Genomic DNA, 24,928 nt, shown 5'->3' on the forward strand with positions numbered 1-24,928 from the left:
AGGAGAATGTGACTGTGGAAGAATGACTGTTGCTGTCTCTATCATAGGCTGAAATTCCAGGGGGGACGGGGGGGGGACACGACCCCCCCATCCTGGGAAAAATATGATTTGTCCCCCCCAATATATCACTGTAAACATAACTATGTAATTCAATAATATTAATAATACGCAATGAAAGCACTTATGCTGATTATAGACACTTAATAGCGCGTTTTTAAGTTTCAAAAGATTGCGACCCCATGCCCTTTTCCTCACAATGGTTTGATCCACTGCCAGTTCCTTAGACGGCAAGGTAAGAGGGTTCGTATCTACTGTGTTCTAAGTTTCTGAAAATAGTTTTTTAAGAAGTCACCTCTAAATTAGGCTACTGTGTGCTCTTCTTGATGTTGTTAGGAGAATGTGACTGTGGAAGAATGGCTGTTGCTGTCTCTATGTTGCTTTTCTAAATGTAATAAAAAGTAAATACATGTAAATATGATGTTTGAACAGGGCTGGACTTTGCAGGGTTTTTACTGGAAAGCCTGTGGGTAAACATGGTGGTGATACCATGTACTTTTCTGCTTATTTATCACTTCACTGAAAGTATTGATTATGTAATAGACATGTACCACTGTCTCACCCTACACTGTTTAGTGCTAAAGAAAGGGTTGCCTTCTTTGCTGTAGTTGAGGGCTAAATCACCATAAGAGATATTTCTATATAAATCACAAGCTCTACAGCCAGGACATTAGATCAAATGCAGGATGACAATATTACTCTGTCGACTCTAAATGGATTCATGTTATTTCTCTCTTCTCAAGTTATTTTTTTTGCCCTCAGAATGCCCTGTATCCTTTGAAATGATCCAATCTCCTGATAATGGAGGCTAGGTTTTCAGAACCAGGAAATGTTTCAATAATAAATGTACACAGTCATGTGATCAGACACACCATTGTGTGGTCACAGTCATGTGATCAGACACACCATTGTGTGGTCACAGTCATGTGATCAGACACACCATTGTGTGGTCCACTTGCAATGAGAAAGCTGTAATTGTCACATGTATTTATTAGTCACTAGTCTTATACATGTTATCTTTTTCATTTAATGAGTTATAACAATTTCAACATGATACAGAATTCCAATGTAATGACAATTACAACCTTATACAAAGAAATGATGAAGACATTCTCAGAAGAGTACAAAAGTATTGAAAAAGTATTGAGCTATTATCTTTAACAAAATGTGTGACAAGTGAAACCAAAGACAAGTGAAATTCAAAGTAACAAAAACGTAGAACACAATAGTACATGTTTTGAATGATATGTTGACAGTTGTATCTACGAAGTTCTATTTATTTATTGAATCTTTATATTATCAGGAAGTCCCAAAGTCTCAGAGAAATGCAGAAAATACAAAGGATATCATAAGGAACCAGACAATTACAGCAAACAGCCGTGTGTGTTGTGTATGTTATGTGTGTTGTGTGTCCACCTTGCAACCAGGCACCGACATCTGACTGCCACTGTGGGTAGAGTTAAGTCAAAGGGCCTTCATTTAAAAAAAAAAAAAAAACTTTATTTAACTAGGCAAATCAGTTAAGAACAAAATCGTATTTACAACGACAGCCTACCCCGACGCTGGGCCAATTGTCATGCAGCCTGGATTCAAACAGGTACTGCAGTGACGCCTCAAGCACTGAGATGCAGTGTCTTAGACCACTGTGCCACTCGGGAGCCCAGATGATAGAATAACAAACGTTATACGGAGTTCCACACGGCTGTATGGGGTGGTTATGTAGATATATAGAGGGCTGATGGTGAGGCAAGATGGGATACACACGACTGTATGGGGTGGTTATGTAGATATATAGAGGGCTGATGGTGAGGCAAGATGGGATACACACGACTGTATGGGGTGGTTATGTAGATATATAGAGGGCTGATGGTGAGGCAAGATGGGATACACACGACTGTATGGGGTGGTTATGTAGATATATAGAGGGCTGATGGTGAGGCAAGATGGGATACACACGACTGTATGGGGTGGTTATGTAGATATATAGAGGGCTGATGGTGAGGCAAGATGGGATACACACGGCTGTATGGGGTGGTTATGTAGATATATAGAGGGCTGATGGTGAGGCAAGATGGGATACACACGGCTGTATGGGGTGGTCATGTAGATATATAGAGGGCTGATGGTGAGGCAAGATGGGATACACACGGCTGTATGGGGTGGTCATGTAGATATATAGAGGGCTGATGGTGAGGCAAGATGGGATACACACGGCTGTATGGGGTGGTCATGTAGATATATAGAGGGCTGATGGTGAGGCAAGATGGGATACACACGGCTGTATGGGGTGGTGATGTAGATATATAGAGGGCTGATGGTGAGGCAAGATGGGATACACACGGCTGTATGGGGTGGTCATGTAGATATATAGAGGGCTGATGGTGAGGCAAGATGGGATACACACGGCTGTATGGGGTGGTTATGTAGATATATAGAGGGCTGATGGTGAGGCAAGATGGGATACACACGGCTGTATGGGGTGGTCATGTAGATATATAGAGGGCTGATGGTGAGGCAAGATGGGATACACACGGCTGTATGGGGTGGTCATGTAGATATATAGAGGGCTGATGGTGAGGCAAGATGGGATACACACGGCTGTATGGGGTGGTTATGTAGATATATAGAGGGCTGATGGTGAGGCAAGCTGGTCTTCAAGAGAAAAAACATGTACCTTTGTCTGAGAACAGGTCATCTACCCTGAAATGCCTGAAAGACACTAAGGTTAGTGCAACATACATACAGACATACATCAGCATTTGAAAACAGTGGCCAGGTAAACAAGCATGGATTGCTGTCATACCTTGTCCATTACAAGGTAAAGAAACCAATGTGTCATTTTGTAATTTAGGTGGACTATCCTTAAATGGACATCGTTGTGTTGTTCCCAATACAACCACTGGATGTATTTGCAACAAAACCTACTCATCCATGGGCTCATCATCATCATCAGTCTGGGATAACTTGACAAGAATGTTTTCCAACATGAACTCTTTCAAAGCTTCATTTCCTGCTATCTGAATATTTTCCAGTACCTCCTTTTCTGAAATGATCCATGTTCTAAGATTTTCTTTAATTCCTAGATGGTTCTCATTTTCCTCAACTGTTTCCCAGACTGCTGTCAAGGCTGCACTGAATGAGGGCTTCCATTCCGTTACCAGGTGTATGATAAAATTGTAAATGAAATCAAGCAAATGGGGGCCTGTCAAGGCTTCTCTGGTGAACTTGGTCAGTATTTCAACATTGTTTCTGTCCTTCATGTTGATCAGAAAGTTCTCCAGTATGGTGAAGAGAGGGATGGCATACTCAATCACACTCTTCACTCCTTCATCTGTGTAGGGAAACCCTCCAGTGTGCATGGCTATCACCTGGCAGGATTCATCAAAGACTGGGGAGCCAGAAGCTCCATGGAAGAGGCAGGTGTCATAGGTCACTTCAGTGTTGTCTGGTTTCATGAGCATGTCATACTTCTCTTTATTCTCTTCTATGGATGTTTTGATCAGCATATCCATTCTGTCATTTTTCCCAGTCTCTCTTTGGAAAGCCTCACCTCTTCTTTCTCTCTCAATAATGGTGGTGGGGTCGGTTCTTTTCACTCCTCCACCTGGGTGTCCAATGAGACAGACTCCACCTGTCTTTGGATCTGGGCTAGATCTACAGAGAAGACCAGTGGAGGTGTCAACGTCCTGAAGCTCTAGTACAGCAAAGTCCACATGTCGATTGTAGGCGTCAAATCCCCATTGAAAGTCAATGACCTCTGGTTTCACCTCAATCACCTTCACACCTGAACTATTGGGATTTTCTTTGTTGAATGTGACAGTTACTTTGGCTAAGATCTGGTCATTTCTATCAACATATGAGATTTCATCTTTAATAAACAAATGTGCATTTGTCAGAATGTAATGATCAAACAGCAGGAAGCCAGTGCCTTGCCCGACCCCCTCGACGTCGATCATACAGACTGAGTCACTCAGTTCCATCAGCTTCTTTACTGTGTTGACTTCAGAGAACCCATTGGTGCTCTTTCCAAATTCCCCCCTTAAATGACTTAGCACCCCAGAATAATTCTTCTTATTGTACCTCTTCTTCATCTGTTTCACCAAATCAGCAAACTGGTGGCGAAGAATCTTCAAAATCTCAGCAGAATCTGGCACTGTGACTGGATGTTTCTGTTTTTTGGGGGGTTCCCCTGCAGCTGATGTTTCAGTGCTTGTGTTAGACATGGGGAGTTGTATGGAGTTAGTCTCGTCTTCTTTCTGAAGGTTAGAGCCAGCTTGTGGAGGGGCAGTTGCAGCCTGTGTGGCGTTTCTCTCTTCCAGGATCATTTTGAAGGTTTGTTTATCCAGACAGTCAACTAGTACATTCATCTCAACACACCTCGGTGGATCTGATTCCGATTCAACGAGAGTGCAAGTTTGAATGAACACATTGTCATGGAAGCGTCCATCTCTTGTTAGTGCAGTCTCCACTGTCTCTCCACAGATGGCGTAGATGCAAAGAGGACTAAAAGGTTCTAGTTTTTTGTTTTTGAGCAGTTGCTTGGTTTTGGTGTTCTTACCACCTTTAGATTCAATGTAAAAAATGACATATTGCTTAATTTCTTTATAAATCTGTGTGGTTTCAGTTGTGGACTCTCCACTATCATTGGAAATGGTTGATATGGTGAGTATTTCACCATTCTTAATCAGATGACAAGGGAAGTGTGTTGCTATTGGTTTCTTTCCTTTCATTGTTTGTATAACAAGGTCTTGTCTTCGCATTGCCTTCTCTTGTTGTCTTGTCTCCATCTTCTGTTTCCCAGTCTTTTCCTTTAGTTCACAGAATTTGGAACTTAATTCAAGAGCCTGTAACACACTGCAAGGGCTTTTACAGGTGATTTCATACTGGTCTTCTTTATCAAGGAATTTGAAGAGAAAGCGGTGAAGATGTTCCTTCTGTGAGGAAATCAATGAAAATGACATTAATATGAATACACATACACTGCCTTCTGAAAGTATTCAGACCCCTTGACTTTTTCCACATTTTGTTACGTTTCAGCCTTATTCTAAAATGGATTAAATAAAAAAGATCCTCAGCAATCTACACACAATACCCCATAATGATGAAGCAAAAACAGGTTTGGAAATTTTTGAAAATTTGTGGAGAAAAAACTACAGAAATACCTTATTTACATAAGCACCTTATTCGTAGCGCTGGCTGCACGGCCAAACTAGTACAACTAAATGCATGCTTTTCAATCGTTCGCTCTCCACACCCGCCCACCTGACTAGCATCACTACTCTGGACGGTTCTGACTTAGAATATGTGGACAACTACAAATACTTAGGTGTCTGGCTAGACTGTAAACTCTCCTTCCAGACTCATATTAAACATCTCCAATCCAAAATTAAATCTAGAATCGGCTTCCTATTTCAAAACAAAGACTCCTTCACTCACGCCGCCAAACATACCCTCGTAAAACTGACTATCCTACCGATCCTCGACTTCGGCGATGTCATTTACAAAATAGCCTCCAACACTCTACTCAGCAAACTGGATGCAGTCGATCACAGTGCCATCCGTTTTGTCACCAAAGCCCCTTATACCACCCACCACTGCGACCTGTATCCTCTAGTCGGCTGGCCCTCGCTACATATTCGTTGCCAAACCCACTGGCTCCAGGTCATCTATAAGTCTATGCTAGGTAAAGCTCCGCCTTATCTCAGCTCACTGGTCACGATAACAACACCCACCCTTTACACGCGCTCCAGCAGGTATATCTCACTGGTCATCCCCAAAGCCAACACCTCCTTTGGCCGCCTTTCCTTACAGTTCTCTGCTGCTAAATACTGAAACGAATTGCAAAAATCGCTGAAGCTAGAGACTTATATTTCCCTCACTAACATTAAACATCAGCTATCTGAGCAGCTCACCGATCGCTGCAGCTGTACATAGCCCATCTGTAAATAGCCCATCCAACTACCTCATCCCCATATTGTTTTTATTTACTTTTATGCTCTTTAGCACACCAGTATTTCTACTTGCACATCATCATCTGCTCATCTATCACTCCAGTGTTTATTTGCTAAATTGTAATTACTTCGCTACTATGGCCTATTTATTGCCTTATTGCCTCCTCACTCCATTTGCACACACTGTATATAGACTTTCTTTTTTTCTATTGTGTTATTGACTGTACGCTTGTTTATTCCATGTAACTCTGTGTTGTTGTTTGTGTCGCACTGCTTTGCTTTATCTTGGCCAGGTCGCAGTTGTAAATGAGAACTTGTTCTCAACTAGCCTACCTGGTTAAAAATAAATCAAAATAAAAAAAGTTTCAGACCCTTTGGTATGAGACTCAAAATTGAGACAGAATTGTGTCGAAGCACAGATCTTAGGAAGGGAACCAAAACATTTCTGCAGCATTGACGGTCCCCAAGAACACAGTGGCCTCCATCAATCTTAAATGGAAGAAGTTTGGAACCACCAAGACTCTTCATAGCACTGGCCACCCGGCCAAACTGAGCAATCGGGGGAGAAGGGCCTTGGTCGGGGAGGTGACCACGAACCCTGTGGTCACTCTGACAGAGCTCTAGAGTTCCTCTGTGGAGATGGAGAACCTTCCAGAAGGACAACCATCTCTGCAGTACTCGACCAATCAGGCATTTATGGTAGAATGGCCAGAAGGAAGCCACTCCTCAGTAAAAGGCACATGACAGCCAGCTTGGAGTTTGCCAAAAGGCACCTAAAAACTCTCAGACCATGAGAAAAAATATTATTTGGCCTGAATGCCAAGCGTCACTTCTGGAGGAAACCTGGCACCATCCCTACAGTGAAGCACTGTGGTGGTGGCAGCATCATGTTGTGGGGATGTTTTTCAGCGGCAGGAACTGGGAGACTAGTCAGGATCGAGGGAAAGATGAACGGAGCAAAGTACAGAGAGATCCTTGATGACAACCTGCTCCAGAGAGCTCAGGACCTCAGACTGGGGTGAAGTTTCCCCTTCCAACAGGACAACGACCCTAAGCACACAGCCAAGACAACGCAGGAGTGGCGACTTGACAAGTCTCTGAATGTCCTTGAGTGGCCCAGCCAGAGCCCGGACTTGAACCCGATCGAACATCACTGGAGAGACCTGAAAATAGCTGGGCAGCAACGCTCCCCATCCAACCTGACAGAGCTTGAGAGGATCTGCAGAGAAGAATGTGAGAAACTCCCCAAATACAGGTGTGCCAAGCTTGTAGCATCATACCCAAGAAGACTGAAGGCTGTAATCGCTGCCAAAGGTACTTCAACAAAGTACTGAGTAAAGGGTCTGAATACTTATGTAAATGTGATATTTCCGTTTTTTATTTTAATATATTAGCAACAATTTCGAAAAACATTTTCACTGTCATTATGGGGTATTGTGTGTAGATCGATGAGAAGAAAAAAACACAATTTAATACATTTTAGAATAAGGCTGTAACCTACCAAAATGTGGAAAAGGTCATGGGGTCTGAAAACTTTCCGAATGCACTGTATGTACACTTACATTGACACATAGGTGTACACTGAATATACATGACTACACAAAAATAAACTAATTGCAATGCACTATATTATTATAACTCATATCTATAGTATTTTTTTTTTTTTATATTCATATTGTAGACTGCCCAAAAACTTGTTTTTTAAATTTTTATATGACTTAAAAGCAATATACTCAACAAATAGCACATTTTTTATTGCCCGCATACAGTTGAAGTCGGAAGTTGACATACACTTAGGTTGGAGTCATTAAAACTAGTTTTTCAACCGCTCCACAAATTTCTTGTTAACAAACTATAGTTTTGGCAAGTCGGTTAGGAGATCTACTTTGTGCATGACACAAGTAATTTTTCCAACAATTGTTTACAGACATATTATTTCACTTATAATTCACTGTATCACAATTCCAGTTGGTCAGAAGTTTACATGCACTAAGTAGACTGTGCCTTTAAACATTTAGGAAAATTCCTGAAAATTATGTCATGGCTTGAGAAGCTTCTGATAGGCTAATTGACATCATTTGAGTCAATTGGAGGTGTACCTGTGAATGTATTATAAGGCCTACCTTCAACTCAGTGCCTCTTTGCTTGACATCATTGCAAATCAAAAGAAATCATCCAAGACCTCAGAAAAAAATTGTAGACCTCCACAAGTCTGTTTCATCCTTGGGAGCAATTTCCGAACGCCTGAAGGTACCACGTTCATCTGTACAAACAATAGTACGCAAGTGTCGTGTCTTTGCTATCATTAAATTGAAGACTTATAGTTTATATCAAAGATTCCTGTAATTAGGGATTACGCGATCAACTGATTAATAACGTAACTAATTAACTATGAATTTTGGGGGCACCAGGGAAAGTAGTCAGATTACAAAGTTATAATTTCCCAATATAATCTTTCAGATATTTTCATATCTGATCAATAGTCTTCTGATTAATGATTTATTTATTTTACCTCACGTTAGTCTCATTCCAAACGTCGTAAATTGTTGGTTATCTGTACGAACCCAGTCTTCACTATGAGTCATCCATACATCAATTGTCTTAAATCATTTATTTATTACTAACTAAGTAATTCACAGAAATGCATAAACAAACAAACAAACTTAAAATGGTTACATGAAATGATGGGAGAAATATGCCCTAGTGGGCTGAACCGGCATGGCGGCTTGTTAGACAAAGGGAAAATTGGGGGGTCGACTCAGAAGTCACTAGAGTTCATAATTATAACAATTGACATGCTAATCCTTTACACATGAACGCTCACTCATTCGGGAACAATTGCAATCAATATATATATATTTACGCTCGGTGTGTCGTCTTGATCGCTGGAGAGAAGTTCGTTTTTGTTGGAGAGTTTGGTCCGTCTTTCTGTCTTGGTTATTGTGGATAGTTCAGAGTGACATTCGTTATAGAATGGATGTTTTGGCGGTTGTCGTTCTTCGCGTTCAATGATACCGAATTCCTAGCTGCAGACTAGTAGTCAATATCAACGACTTGTTCTTATTCGTCTAAGAGTTTAACCACGTGGTATGGTTAAAGATTCAGCAATGGTACTTAACCTTCGTTCTCCTCCTATGGAGAAAAAACATGGTCTGTTGATAATTTCTCAGAGTTGGGCTTTTATTCGGATAGCAGAGAGGGCTGTCCCAGGATGTCTGACCCAACTGGCTCAGGGGCGGGTCCTCGGATTTAGTTCAAATCAAAAGGGATTTGTATTTTTCTTCATTAAACAGTCCAAAATCATATTACACAATTATACAAACAGTATCATACTCACTCATTAATTTTATACAACAAACAGATGTTAACCTCATATCTGAGGTTATTATACAAACAGCGGTATGGTAATGTAGCCACACAGTCTCCCATGAGTTTCCCACATTGTGACGAACGGACCGGTTAATAGCTGGACTTTTCACCGATCTTTTATACTTTTGCAGGACCATGAAATCTGTTCGTACCTCAAGTTCTGTGAGGTGGAAGAAACGTCCTTTGTCCTGAAAGTTTACCCTCTCTCTAATACTGTTTGGCCATGAGGAGATTCTCAGGAATTTACGACGTCTCTCTGTGACCACAGCATGGGTTGAAGGAGGAAAGGGGGAGGCAGGGAGAGGGGGATGGGCTTTATGTACCTAAACAGGCAACGTCATGACACAAGTATAAACACAATGGGACCACGCAGCCGTCATACTGTTTCGGAAGGAGACGTGTCTCCTAGAGATGAACGTACTTTGGTGCGAAAAGTGCAAATCAATCCCAGAACAACAGCAAAGGATCTTGTGAAGATTCTGGAGGAAACAGGTACAAAAGTATCTATATCCACAGTAAAACGAGTCCTATATCGACATAACCTGAAAGGCCGCTCAGCAAGGAAGAAGCCACTGCTCCAAAACCGCCATAAAAAAGCCAGACTACGGTTTGCAACTGCGCTTGGTGTCGTGTCTTTGGCATCATTTAACTGAAGACTTATTTTTTTATCAAAAATTCTTTGTAGTTAGTATTACGTGATTAAACTAATTAATCATGTAACTGTAATTAACTAGAAAGTCGGGGCACCAAGGAAAATATTCAGATTACAAAGTTAACATTTTCCTAATATAACTTTCAGATATTTTAATATCTGATCAGTTAGTCTTCGAATTAATGAATTATTCTTTACCTCACGTCAGTCTCATTCCAAACGTAGTAAATTGTTGGTTATCTGCACGAACCCAGTCTTCACTATGAGTCATCCATACATCAATTGTCTTAAATCATTTATTTATTAACTAACTAAATCACAGAAATGCACAAACAAACAAGTAGATATGGTTACAAGGGAATGTGCCCTAGTGGGCTAAACCGGCATGGCAGCTTGTTAGACAAAGGGACTGAGAAGGGCACGAAAGATAAGAGACACTACAAAATTGATAATTATAACAATTGAAATGCTAATCCTTTGCACATGAACGCTCACTCATTCGGGAATAATTGCAATCAATATATATATTTACGCTCAGTGTGTCGTCTTGATTGCTGTTGGAAGGTTAGTTTCTGTTGGAGAGATTGTCCACCCTCTCTGCCGCCCTCTCTGCCGTGGTTAGAATGGCTAGTTCAGAGTAACATTCAGCAATGTTGTTGTAGAATAGATGTTTCGGCGGTTGTCGGTCTTCACGTTCAATGATACCGAATTTCTAGCTGCAGACTAGTAATTAGTATCAAAGATTTGTTCTTATTCTGTCGGTATCAATAGTCTAAGAGTTTAACCACGTGGGATGGTTAAAAGATTCAGCAATCTACACAAACCCTATTTCCCTCTGTGATAGAGGTACTGGTCTCGTCTCAACCCTCTCATAATTGAGGTAAGCTGGGTCTGGTGATAGAAAACTCAGGTGGGGGTTTTATTTGGAAGAGCAGAAAGGGGCTGTCCCATGATGCCAGATCCTGCCTGTGCTCATGGGTCGGTCCTCTGATTTAGTTAACTTCTTTCAGCTAGGGGGCAGAATTTTTCTGTTTGGAAAAATAACGTTCCCAAGGTAAACAGACTATTTCTCAGGCCCAGATCGTAGAATATGCATATAATTTACAGATTAGGATAGAAAACAATCCAAAGTTTCCAAAACTGTCAAGATATTGTCTGTGAGTTTAACAGAACTGATTTTGCAGGCGAAAACCTGAGGAAATCCAACCCGGAAGTGTCTTTTATTTGGAAAAATCCCTGTTTCATTGCCTGCCCCTCCCCCATTTAAAGGGGTATCATCCAGATTCCTTTTCCAATGGCTTCCTCAGGCTGTGACCAGGCTTTAGACATAGTTTCAGGCTTTTATTTTGAAAAATGAGCGAGATTTATCAAAACGCGTCAGGTGTCCTTTGATTAGTTCATGCGCCCGAGAGTTGTAGCTCGACATTTCCTTTCTCTGTAGTATTGAATAGTTTACCGTCCGTTTGAAATATTATTAATATTATCGATTATGTATGTTAAAAACAACATGAGGATTGATTATAAAAACGTTTGACATGTTTCTACGAACTTTACGGATACTTTTTGGAATTTTTGTCTGCCCTTCAGGACCGGAACGAGCCTGTTGTTTTCTGAACATAACGCGCAAACCAAATGGCGGGTTTTGGTTATAAAACTAATCTTTATCGAACAAAATTAACATTTATTGTGTAACTGGGAGTCTTGTGAGTACAAACATCTGAAGATTATCAAAGGTAAGCGATTCATTTTATTGCTTTTCCGACTTTCGTGACCAAGCTAATTTGCGGCTAGCTGTTCTTACTGTTTTGTCTAGTGATTGATAAACTCACAAACGCTTGGATTGCTTTCGCTGTAAAGCATATTTTCAAAATCTGACACGATAGGTGGATTAACAACAACCTAAACTGTGTTTTGGTATATTTCACTTGTGATTTCATGATTATAAATATTTTTTATATATATTTTTTTAATTTGGCGCTCTGCAGTTTAGCGGTTGTTGTTGATAAATGATCCCGGTAACGGGATCTGTGAGTCAAGAAGTTCAACTCCAAAGGGAATTGGAGTTTCCTTCATTAAACAGTCTAAAATCACATTACATAATTTCACAAATAGTTTAATCTTTACTCATTAATTTATACAACAATTAGATGTAAGCCTCATAACTGAGACTCTGGTATAAACAGGGTTATGGTAATCTGGCTGTTTTGTCTCTCATGAGTTTCACAAAATTGTACCAAATGGACCAGTTCGTAGCTGCATTCTTCCCCTACTGTGTATACATTCTCCAGAACATGAATATTGATCAGTTCTCACGTTCTGTGGAAGAAATTCCTTTGTTCTCTCTATGAAACTCACTCTCTCTCTATACTGTCTGGCCATGAGGAAGGAATTTACGACCTGAGACCACAGCAGCCTGGGTGTAGGAGAGGGGGGGGGGGGGGGGGTGCAGAGGGATGTGGATGGTGCTCGCTGTACCCAAAGAGGGCAACGTCATGACAATGGGGACAAAGATCATACTTTTTTGAGAAATGTCCTCTGGTCTGATGAAACAAAAATATAACTGTTTGACCATAATGACCATCGTTATGTTTAGAGGAAAAAGAGGGAGGCTTGCAAGCCGAAGAACACCATCCCAACCATGAAGCACGGGGGTGGCAGCATCATGTTGTGGGGGTGCTTTGCTGCAGGAGGGACAGGTGCACTTCACAAAATAGATGACATCATGAGGCAGGAAAATTATGTGGATATATTGAAGCAATATCTCAAGACATCAGTCAGGAAGTTAAACTTGGTCGCAAATGGGTCTTCCAAATGGATAATGACCCCAAGCATACTTCCTAAGTTGTGGCAAAATGGCTTAAGGACAACAAAGTCAAGGTATTGGAGTGGCCATCACATCTGACCTCAATCCCATAGAACATTTGTGGGTAGAACTGAAAATCGTGTGCGAGCAAGGAGGCCTACAAACTTGACTCAGTTACACCAGCTCTGTCAGGAGGAATCGGCCAAAATTCACTTAACTTATTGTGGGAACCTTGTGGAAGGCTACCCGAAACGTTTGACCCAAGTTAACTAATTTAAAGGCAAAGCTACCAAATACTCATTGACTGTATGTAAACTTCTGACCCACTGGGAATGGGGTGAAAGAAATAAAAGCTGAAAGAACTAATTCTCTCTACTATTATTCTGACATTTCACATTCTTAAAATAAATTGGTGATCCTAACTGACCTAAGACAGGGCATTTTTACTAGGATTAAATGTCAGGAATTGTGAAAAATTGAGTTTAAATGTATTTGGCTAAAGTGTAGGTAAACTTCCGACTTCAACTGTACATACTATTTGTATGGCTCTACTTCCTGCTAGAGAGTACTCATGGTGGAATCCTTTAGAGCTACAGAGCATTCAGAAAGTATTCTATTCATACCTGTTGACTAATTCCACATTTTGTTGTGTTACAGCCTGAATTCAAAATGGATTCATTTGATGTTTTTTTCTCAACCATCTACACACAATACCCCATAATGACAAAGTGAAAACATGTTTTTAGACATTTTTAACAATGTAATTGAAAATGAAATATAGAAATCTCATTTATATGAGTAGTCACACCCCTGAGTAAATACTTTGTAGAAGCACCTTTGGTGGATATTACAGCTTTGAGTCGTCTTGGATATGCCTGTATCAGCTTTGCACATCTGGATTTGGGAATTGTCTTCCATTCTTTCTTGCAGATTTTCTCAAGCGCTGTTAAGTGAACAGCAAATCTTCAAGTCTTTCAAGTCTTTCCACCAATTTTCAATGGGATTCAAGTCTGGGCTGTGGCAGGGCCACTCAATGACTTACAGCGTTGGCTGTATGCTTGGGGTCATTGTCCTACTAGAACGTAAATCTTCGCCCCAGTTTAAGGTAATTTGCACTCTGAAGCAGGTTCTCATCAGGCCAAAGAGTAAAATATTTGTCTCAGACAACAGAATCTTTTGCCTTATGATCTCAGAGTCTTTCATGTGCCTTTTGGCAAACTCCAGGCCTGCTGTCACGTGCCTGTTTCTCAGGAGTGGCTTCCGTCTGGCCACTCTCCCATAAAGCCCAGATTGGTGAAGTGCTGTAGAGACTGTTGTCCTTCTGGCAGGTTCTCCCATCTCAGCCAAGGAACTCTGTAGTTCTGTCAGAGTGGTCATTGGGTTCTTGGTCACCTCCCTGACCAAGGTCCTTCTTTCCCCGGTTGATCAGTTTGTTTTAGTTTCATATGTTTTCCATTTCCTAATGATGGAGACCGCTGTGCTCTTGGAAACGTTCAACATTCTAGAAATGATTTTATACCCTTCCCCAGATATATGCCTCATTACAATTCTATCTTGGAGATCTACGGACATTTCTTTGGACTTCATGGCTTAGTTTTGCTCTGACATGCACTGTGAACTGTGGGACCTTATAGACGTGTGTTTATTTCTTAATCAAGTCCAAACAATTGAATTGGCCACAGGTGGACTCCAATCAAGTTGTAGTGATCTCAAGGATAATCAAAGGAAATTGGATGCACCTGAGCTCAATTTGGAGTGTAATAGCAAAGGGGTGTGAATACTTATGTAAATTAGATATTTCTGTATTTTATTTTCAATATATTTGTAAAACTTTTCGAAAAACATGTCTTCACTTTGTCATTATGGGGTACTGTGTTTAGATAGGTGAGAAAAAACAAACAATGGAATCCATTTTGAATTCAGGCTGTAATACAACAACATGTGGAATAAGTCAAGGGGTATGAATTCTTTCTGAAAGCTCTGTATATGTTTCCAGCTCATGCATATCAATATAGCATGTGCTTTCATAATATATGCCATTTAGCAGAAGATTGTATCCACAAAATATAAATTTATCTCATTTAATAAATAATTATCTGTTACTTTTATTATGAAAATTGAAAACAAAACATAAATTGATCAAACCAATACTTCATGGTTGATTACAAATGAATGTGTTATAAACATTATACTGACCATGCGATCATTAGGCTCAGCCATCTTCATCTTCTTCCTCTTTTGATCTGGCGATGAATCACTCTGGAAGAGAAAAATAACAGAAGTTTGAAGGTTCTAAAGAAAATACAATATGGACTTTCAGAATATGAAATACCATGTTTATCATGATAATATGGATACACATACACTACATGACCAAAAGGATCTGGACAACCCTTCTACATATACATACACACCACAATATGTGGACACCCCTTCAAATTAGTGGATTCAGCTATTTCAGCCACAACTGTTACTGACAGGTGTATAAAATTGAGCAAACAGCCATTCAAACGCCATGGACAAACATTGACAGTAGAATGGCCCATACTGAAAAGCTCAGTGACTTTCAACGTGGCACCGTCATAGGATGCCACCTTTCCAACAAGTCAGTTTGTCAAAATTTCTGCCCTGCTAGAGCTTCCCCGGTCAACTGTAAGTACTGTTATTGTGAAATGGAAACATCTAGGAGCAACAACGGCTCAGCTGCGAAGTGGTAGGCCACACAAGCGCACAGAACGGAACACATAAAAGCACGTAAAAATAGTCTGTCCTCGGTTACAACACTCACTACCGAGTTCCAAACCGCCTCTGTCCTCGGTTACAACACTCACTACCGAGTTCCAATCTGCCTCTGTCCTCGGTTACAACACTCACTACCGAGTTCCAAACCGCCTCTGTCCTCGGTTACAACACTCACTACCGAGTTCCAATCTGCCTCTGTCCTCGGTTACAACACTCACTACCGAGTTCCAATCCGCCTCTGTCCTCGGTTACAACACTCACTACCGAGTTCCAATCTGCCTCTGTCCTCGGTTACAACACTCACTACCGAGTTCCAATCTGCCTCTGTCCTCGGTTACAACACTCACTACCGAGTTCCAATCTGCGTCTGTCCTCGGTTACAACACTCACTACCGAGTTTCAATCTGCCTCTGTCCTCAGTTACAACACTCACTACCGAGTTCCAATCTGCCTCTGTCCTCAGTTACAACACTCACTACCGAGTTCCAATCTGCCTCTGTCCTCGGTTACAACACTCACTACCGAGTTCCAATCTGCCTCTGTCCTCGGTTACAACACTCACTACCGAGTTCCAATCTGCCTCTGTCCTCGGTTACAACACTCACTACCGAGTTCCAATCTGCCTCTGTCCTCGGTTACAACACTCACTACCGAGTTCCAATCTGCCTCTGTCCTCGGTTACAACACTCACTACCGAGTTCCAATCTGCCTCTGTCCTCGGTTACAACACTCAGTACCGAGTTCCAATCTGCCTCTGTCCTCGGTTACAACACTCACTACCGAGTTCCAATCTGCCTCTGTCCTCGGTTACAACACTCACTACCGAGTTCCAATCTGCCTCTGTCCTCGGTTACAACACTCACTACCGAGTTCCAATCTGCCTCTGTCCTCGGTTACAACACTCACTACCGAGTTCCAATCTGCCTCTGTCCTCGGTTACAACACTCACTACCGAGTTCCAATCTGCCTCTGTCCTCGGTTACAACACTCACTACCGAGTTCCAATCTGCCTCTGTCCTCGGTTACAACACTCAGTACCGAGTTCCAATCTGCCTCTGTCCTCGGTTACAACACTCACTACCGAGTTCCAATCTGCCTCTGTCCTCGGTTACAACACTCACTACCGAGTTCCAATCTGCCTCTGTCCTCGGTTACAACACTCACTACCGAGTTCCAATCTGCCTCTGTCCTCGGATACAACACTCACTACCGAGTTCCAATCTGCCTCTGTCCTCGGTTACAACACTCACTACCGAGTTCCGAACTGCCTCTGCAAGCAACGTCAGCTCAAGAACTGTTTGTCGGGAGCATCATGAAATGGGTTTCTATGGCCGAACAGCCACACACAAGCCTAAGATCACCATGTGCAATGCCAAGCGTTGGCTGGAGTGGTGTAAAGCTCGCCGCCATTGGACTCTGGAGCAGTGGAAAGGCGTTCTTTGGAGTGATGAATCGCGCTTCACCATCTGGCAGTCCGACAGACAAATCTGGGTTTGCCAGATGCAAGGAGAACGCTACCTGCCCGAATGCATAGTGCCAACTGTAAAGTTTGATGGAGGAAGAATTGTCACACCCTGATCTGTTTCACCTGTCTTTGTGATTGTCTCCACCCCCCTCTAGGTGTTGCACATCTTCCCCATTATCCCCTGTGGATTTATACCTGTGTTCTCTGTATGTCTGTTGCCAGTTCCTTTAGTTTGTCAAACCTACCAGCGTTTGTTTCCCTGCTCCTGTATTCTAGTCCCTCCCGGTTTTGACCGCTCTGCCTGCCCTGACCCTGACTGCAATTTTGTACCTCCCCCCTTCTGGATTACTGACCCTGAGACTACCCGCCGTTCTAAACCCTTTACACCCTCTCTGGATTATTGACCCCTGCCTGCTTTGACCTGTTGTTTGCCTGCCCCTGTTGTTGTAATAAAGTCTTGTTACTTCTACATCGTCTGCATCTGGGTCTTACCTAAACGTGTTAAGAATAATGGTCTGGGGCTGTTTGTCATGGTTCGGGCTAGTGAAGATAAATCTTAACGCTATAGCATACAATGACATTCTAGACAATTCTGTGCTTCCAACTTTTGTGACAACAGTTTAGGGAAGGCCCTTTCCTGTTTCAGCATGACTATGCCTCCGTGCACAAAGCTTGGTAAATACAGAAATTGTTTGTTGAGGTCGGTGTGGAAGAACTTGACTGGCTTGCACAGAGCCCTGACCTCAACCCCATCGAACACCTTTGGGATGAATTGGAACGCTGACTGCGAGCCAGGCCTAACCGCCCAACATCAGTGACAGACCTCACTAATGCTCTTGTGGCTGAATGGAAGCAAGTCCCCCTGCAGCAATGTTCCAACATCTAGTGGAAAGCCTTCCCAGAAGAGTGGAGGCTGTTATAGCAGAAATGTTCCAACATCTTTGGGAAAGCCTTCCCAGAAGAGTGGAGGCTGTTATAGCAGCAATGTTCCAACATCTTTTGGAAAGCCTTCCCAGAAGAATGGAGGCTGTTATAGCAGCAAAGGGGGGACCAACTCCATATTAATGCCAATGATTTTGGAATGAGATGTTCGATGAGCAGTGTCCACATACTTTTGGTCATGTTTGGGGTGGCAGGTAGCCTAGTGCTAGTTGTCATTCATATCAGGCATCCTGAACAACAACTTTAATTTGATCAAAAATAGTAAATATGATGCTTTTATTATGTGACCCATCAAAAGGCATGCATAGATTGCAACTAAAACAAAAAATTACTTATTTTTCACAAATACATGTATTAACTTACATTGCTGTCAAGAGGCTCAGATTTCACCATGGCTGCTATTGGACCTGTGAAATCATTATTCAAAAAAATATTATTTGATAATTTATGGTTGACAATAACAGGTAGGTTGCAGGGTTTTTAATAAAGAGCAAAATACTACAAGATACACCAGTACCTTTCTTCTGTCTTTGGCTTGTAAAATAGACACAACAAGCCTACTGTATTGCCAGCTCCAATGGCGCTCAATGAGTTAAGTTGACTCCAACTAGTTGCAAAGTAAGTTGTGATTGTATAGTATCCTACAGCTTATAGGTTTATTTATTCTCCAATTAGAAGTGACTGGCAGACACAAGTGAAAACAATTAATTCAAAAAAGTAATTGATTGATTAACAGAGGTCTGTGATGGCTATCTTAGTGGGACTAGCATCAACACAATGCCAAAGACTTGAGACTTTACTTTCATCAAACTTCATTGTTCTAATTTTGATTCTGGTGTTTCTTCACTAAAGTCAATCTCAACCTTTGTTGTTAGCAAAGGTAACTCTCTAGGATAATGTGTAGATGCTCAACAAAAGAAACACTGCTGTTGTGTTCCCCTGATGTACAGGCCACCGATGTTCTACTGTTGTGGTTTATGATGATGATACTGTCTTGGTGTTTGAAGAAGAGGAAGCCCAGTGATTGGTCTTTTCAACCTAAAAGGTGTATTTTCAACATCTTGTGCTCATACCGAGGACTCCTTTGACTTTGTGCTCTCGTTTCTGAACCGAAACGGCGGTCAGGATGGTGGATCAGGCTGGCAACAAACTAGGAGTGGTTCAATGAATTGAACATCATTTAATGGACTCAACAGAACAAAGTTTACGGCGTGAACAAAAAGAAACACAATCACATATCAAGTATAACATGGGTTCTCACTATAAGAGTAGACTAGTTATGACAGATCAAATGTGATTTGGAGGGGGACCACATTTTAGATACGGATTCTCTTCCCCTTTGTTTCAGAACATTTTGTCAAATACAATTTCCCCCCTGTACATGTATCAACTCATTGTAATTGTATTAATATAATGACCTGATGTAAAGACATGAACACTAACAAGACCAACCGTCATTGTAATTATAGCATTCACAATTGGCCCAGCGTCATCCGGGTTAGGCCCAGCGTCATCCGGGTTAGGCCCAGCGTCATCCGGGTTAGGCCCAGCGCCATTCGGGTTAGGCCCAGCGCCATCCGGGTTAGGCCCAGCACCATCCGGGTTAGGCCCAGCGTCATTCGGGTTAGGACCAGCGTCATCCGGGTTAGGCCCAGCGCCAACCGGGTTAGGCCCAGCGTCATCCGGTTTAGGCCCAGCGTCATCCGGGTTAGGCCGTCATTGTAATTAAGAATTTGTTCTTAACTGACTAGCCTAGTTTAATTTGTTTGTTTAAAAAAAAAAAAAAAATGTTTGCCTTGATGACAGCTTTGCATTATTCTACAATGTAGAAAATAGTAAAAATAAAGAAATCCCCTTGAATGAGCAGGTGTTCTAAAACATTTGACCGGTGCGTTATATAGCGTACTGTATAAACGCACCCCCCCCCCCCCCCCCATGCAGTGAGCGTAACATACCTGCCCCACCCTCAACTTCTGGAAAGGTCCTGTCTAAACCAGAGACTGTTGGTGATCACTGCATATATAGCGTACTGTATAAATGCCCCCCCCCCCCCCATGCAGTGAGCGTAACATACCTGCCCCACCCTCAACTTCTGGAAAGGTCCTGTCTAAACCAGAGACTGTTGGTGATCACTGCATATATAGCGTACTGTATAAATGCCCCCCCCCCCCCCCCATGCAGTGAGCGTAACATACCTGCCCCACCCTCAACTTCTGGAAAGGTCCTGTCTAAACCAGAGACTGTTGGTGATCACTGCATATATAGCGTACTGTATAAATGCCCCCCCCCCCCCCCATGCAGTGAGCGTAACATACCTGCCCCACCCTCAACTTCTGGAAAGGTCCTGTCTAAACCAGAAACTGTTGGTGATCACTGCATATATAGGGTGCTGTATAAATGCCCACCTACCTAACATACCTGCCCCACCCTCAACTTCTGGAAAGGTCCTGTCTAAACCAGAGACTATTGGTGATCACTGCATATATAGGGTGCTGTATAAATGCCCCCCCCATGCAGTGAGCGTAACATACCTGCCCCACCCTCAACTTCTGGAAAGGTCCTGTCTAAACCAGATGGAAGTAAATTAATAAAGCAACTGTCTTGTTGGTCAGGCTATAGAAGGTAATGGAGAGATATAATTATAATAACAATTAGAAAATCACCTTGTGTTACATTTTCCAATTTAGTTGAGTAGACAGTCATATGTGAAAATGCCAAATGATTACTCAAATGTGAACCAAACAGTCTCTTATGAGGACATGACTTGTGTTATTACCACCCTACTAGTCCGTACAACAGGTGTGTTCAAAACACAAGCGGTCAATTATTGAAAGGTTTTGGATTGATTAACTTGTGTTATTACCACCCTACTAGTCCGTACAACAGGTGTGTTCAAAAGACAAGTGGTCAATTATTGAAAGTTTTGGATTGATTAACTTGTGTTATTACCTCCATACTATTGTGTAACAACACAGGGTGTGTTCGTAAATTCAATCTGGAGTGTCAGAGTGCGCGCTGGCAGTTGGTAAATTCAATCTGGAGTGCCAGAGTGCGCGCTGGCAGTTGGTAAATTCAATCTGGAGTGCCAGAGTGCGCTGCTGGCAGTTGGTAAATTCAATCTGGAGTGCCAGAGTGCGCTGGCAGTTGGTAAATTCAATCTGGAGTGCCAGAGTGCGCTGGCAGTTGGTAAATTCAATCTGGAGTGCCAGAGTGCGCTGGCAGTTGGTAAATTCAATCTGGAGTGCCAGAGTGCGCTGGCAGTTGGTAAATTCAATCTGGAGTGCCAGAGTGCGCGCTGGCAGTTGGTAAATTCAGAGCATTGTCAGAGTATCCTGTCATATATTCAGAGTGTTGTCAGATTGCCCGTTCGTAAATTCAGAGTGTTGTCAGATTGCCCGTTCGTAAATTCAGAGTGTTGTCAGATTGCCCGTTTGTAAATTCAGAGTGTTTCGCTCACACTGGACGTTCTGGTCGAGGAGTAGCGTTGATCTGAGCGTTCTGCCCTCACAACGGTAGTCAAGCACCCAAAGCTAACTGGCTAACGATGGTTAGCTTGCTAGCTACTTCCAGACACAAATGAGAGAACACCTCACTCTGATCATTTTACTTAACCTAGCAGAGCTGGTAAGGCTGTTTTCATGTTATCCAGAGCGTCGGTGACGGTAAGTGTGCTGTTGGCAACAATAACTACTGCTTTTTTTGCCGACGTTTACCGACACCGGCCATATTCAACGGGTGTTGAGCGTTCTTATTAAATTCAACAGTTATTCTGCTCTCTGACACACTCGGATGAGAGTGATCTGAAATCGGAGTAGATAGCCAGAGTGAATTTACGAACGCACCGTTAATGTGACATTCAGGGCTCTATTTTAACAAACCTAATGCAATGGTAAATCTCAGCGCTGGCGGTAGCGTTTTAGGTGCGGGAGTGTGTCCTTAATATTTGTTAATATTTTCACAACCTGAAAGAGCTGTGTTTTCACTAAAGTGCTGGGTTTTGCATTAAATAGGCACAGCATTACATTACCCGACCTCTCCCAGTAAAACTAATCTGGTCTGAATAAAGCTACTGACTCTTCTGTCTCACCATTCACTCCACCCTGACTACATCGCACCAAACGACGAGTATCACACACCGGGAATCTTCCCCCTCAACTGGTTCTCCTTCACATTTACAGCTCCCCCGGTAATCACTCCTTTAAATGGCGCCCTGTTCCTAAGAACAAATCAAACAACCGATCTTGTCCCGAGTTGCGTGATATTGAGCGCCAGCTCCCTCCAAGGAGACAAGATGCGGCAGGATAACGTTTTCGTCTGTCCCGTTAGGCTTCTCTCAGAAGAATGAGGAAGTTACAGCAGTTCGTTCATAGAAGTGACCAGATGTGAAGACAAAACGTACCATTTGCCTCCTACTACTGGCAACAATAGGTATAAGTGCATTTCAATAGGAAACCACTGGGAGGACTCAAGTTATACCCGGAATGAATCAGAAATTAAAATATTCCTCTTAAATAAAAGAAAAACACACATGACCATAGATTTTACCTGTGTCACAAACGCAATTGATGTCTTCCCTTTGATTCACTGTTCTGTACAGTGTAGGCTACTCTTCACTGATAAACTGTGTTCTGTACAGTGTAGACTACTTTTCACTGATAAACTGTGTTCTGTACAGTGTAGACTACTCTTCACTGATAAACTGTGTTCTGTACAGTGTCGACTACTCTTCACTGATAAACTGTGTTCCGTACAGTGTAGGCTACTCTTCACGGATAAACTGTGTTCCGTACAGTGTAGGCTACTCTTCACTGATAAACTGTGTTCTGTACAGTGTCGACTACTCTTCACTGATAAACTGTGTTCTGTACAGTGTCGACTACTCTTCACTGATAAACTGTGTTCTGTACAGTGTAGGCTACTCTTCACTGATAAACTGTGTTCTGTACAGTGTAGGCTACTCTTCACTGATAAACTGTGTTCTGTACAGTGCCAACTACTCTTCACTGATAAACTGTGTTCTGTACAGTGTAGGCTACTCTTCACTGATAAACTGTTCTGTACAGTGTAGGCTACTCTTCACTGATAAACTGTGTTCTGTACAGTGCCAACTACTCTTCACTGATAAACTGTGTTCTGTACAGTGCCGACTACTCTTCACTGATAAACTGTGTTCTGTACAGTGTAGGCTACTCTTCACTGATAAACTGTGTTCTGTACAGTGTAGGCTACTATTCACTGATAAACTGTGTTCTGTACAGTGTAGGCTACTCTTCACTGATAAACTGTGTTCTGTACAGTGTAGGCTACTCTTCACTGATAAACTGTGTTCTGTACAGTGTAGGCTACTCTTCACTGATAAACTGTGTTATGTACAGTGTAGGCTACTCTTCACTGATAAACTGTGTTCTGATGGGGATTCTATTTTTTTAACCTTTATTTAACTAGGCAAGTCAGTTAAGAACTGCATTTGTTCTTGCCTAGTTAAATAAAGGTTAAAAAAAATGACATCTTATTTCCAATGACTGTTTACCAGGGGTTAACTGCCTTGTTCAGGGGCAGAACGACAGACTTTTACCTTGTCAGTTCGGGGATTCGACCCAGCAACCTTTCAGTTACTGGCTCAACACTTTAATCACACCTGCCGCCACTGGTCTGTGTTCTGTTGGGGATGGTCTGTGTTCTGTTGGGGATGGTCTGTGTTCTGTTGGGGATGGTCTGTGTTCTGTTGGAGATGGTCTGTGGTCTGTGTTCTGTTCGGGGATGGTCTGTGTTCTGTTGGGGATGGTCTGTGTTCTGTTGGGGATGGTCTGTGCTGTGATCAGTGAATCTGAAGACCAGGAGGGAAGACCAGGCTCCACAGAACACCAGGAGCTGTATGTATTAAACCTCTGAGTAGGAGGGATGATCTAGGATCAGTTTTGTATTTTAGATCATAATTAACAAGATTATATGGACAGATCCTAGATCAGCACTCCTACTCTGAGACTGTTTGTGGATAAGGGCCCATGTCACACCCCTCTGTCCTGTAATCTTATTCATTGTGATCTTAAATGCAAACCTGATCCTAGATCAGCACTCCTCTGAGACAGTTTGACATCTCTATCGGCTGGCCTGTAGCGACCCTTCCTCCTAGACTTTGTTGCTTTTCATGATATGGTTATTTATTATTATAATTATTTTATTTTATGCACTTTGAGAATTTTCTTGTATAGTGTAAAGCCCTTTTGCAAATATAATAATTATAATTATTATAATTACTACTACATATATCTATATGAACGTTCCAAAACGTTGCTTTCTGCTGAACGCGCCCCCAGAACAGCAGAGTGGAGGAGGAGAGTCAGGATGTGTTGTAGGAGAAATAAGTCAAAACTCAAACTGCCTGGAAAATAAACATGCTCCATAACACATGATTGAGGGAGAATATTTGCACTGAAGGCTACTTTTTATTGAAAAGTAAAAAGCACAGACATACACTGAGTGTACAAAACATTAAGAACACCTGCTCTTTCCATGACATAGACTGACCAGGTGAATCCAGGTGAAAGCTATGATCCCTTATTGATGTCACTTGTTAAATGCATCACTGTAGATGAAGGGGAGAAGACAGGTTAAGAAGAAAATTGAGACATGAATTGTGTATGTGTGCCATTCAGAGGGTGAATGGGTAAGACAAAAGTTTGAAGTGCCTTTGAACGGGGTTTGGTAGTAGGTGACAGGCGCACTGGTTTGAGTGTGTCAAAACTGCAACGCTGCTGGGTTTTTTACGCTCAACAGTTTCCTGTGTGTTGATTGGTCCATCCCCCAAAGGACATCCAGCCAACTTGACACAACTGTGGGAAGCATTGGGCCAGCATCCCTGTGGAACACCTTTGACACCTTGTAAAGTCCATGCCCCAACAAATTGAGACTGTTCTGAGGGAAAAGAGGGGTAAGCAACTCAATAT

At 42.1% G+C, this 24,928-nt stretch overlaps 1 protein-coding gene across 1 annotated transcript; it reads right to left on the reverse strand.

The window, feature by feature from the left end:
• Positions 1-1,029: 1,029 nt before the first annotated feature.
• Positions 1,030-19,515, reverse strand: LOC139533540 (serine protease FAM111A-like). The gene is made up of 3 exons (XM_071331665.1): positions 18,345-19,515; positions 15,029-15,091; positions 1,030-4,991 (listed from the first exon to the last, which is right to left on the reverse strand). Exons 1-3 carry the CDS (start codon positions 18,372-18,374, stop codon positions 2,979-2,981), a joined length of 2,106 nt encoding a protein of 701 aa, XP_071187766.1. The 5' UTR covers positions 18,375-19,515; the 3' UTR covers positions 1,030-2,978.
• Positions 19,516-24,928: the final 5,413 nt, after the last annotated feature.

The sequence above is a fragment of the Salvelinus alpinus genome, chromosome 11, assembly GCF_045679555.1.
Source record: "Salvelinus alpinus chromosome 11, SLU_Salpinus.1, whole genome shotgun sequence".
Classification (NCBI taxonomy): domain Eukaryota; kingdom Metazoa; phylum Chordata; class Actinopteri; order Salmoniformes; family Salmonidae; genus Salvelinus; species Salvelinus alpinus.

What these genes read in the sequence shown, in the direction of transcription:
- LOC139533540 (XM_071331665.1), bottom strand. Translation starts at nt 18,374, where the DNA reads ATGGTGAAATCTGAGCCTCTTGACAGCAAT. An exon ending in CTGAGCCTCTTGACAGCAAT is followed by an intron (nt 15,092 to 18,344) that starts GTAAGTTAATAC and finishes TTTCTCTTCCAG; the next exon opens with AGTGATTCATCGCCAGATCA. An exon ending in CTGAGCCTAATGATCGCATG is followed by an intron (nt 4,992 to 15,028) that starts GTCAGTATAATG and finishes ATTTCCTCACAG; the next exon opens with AAGGAACATCTTCACCGCTT.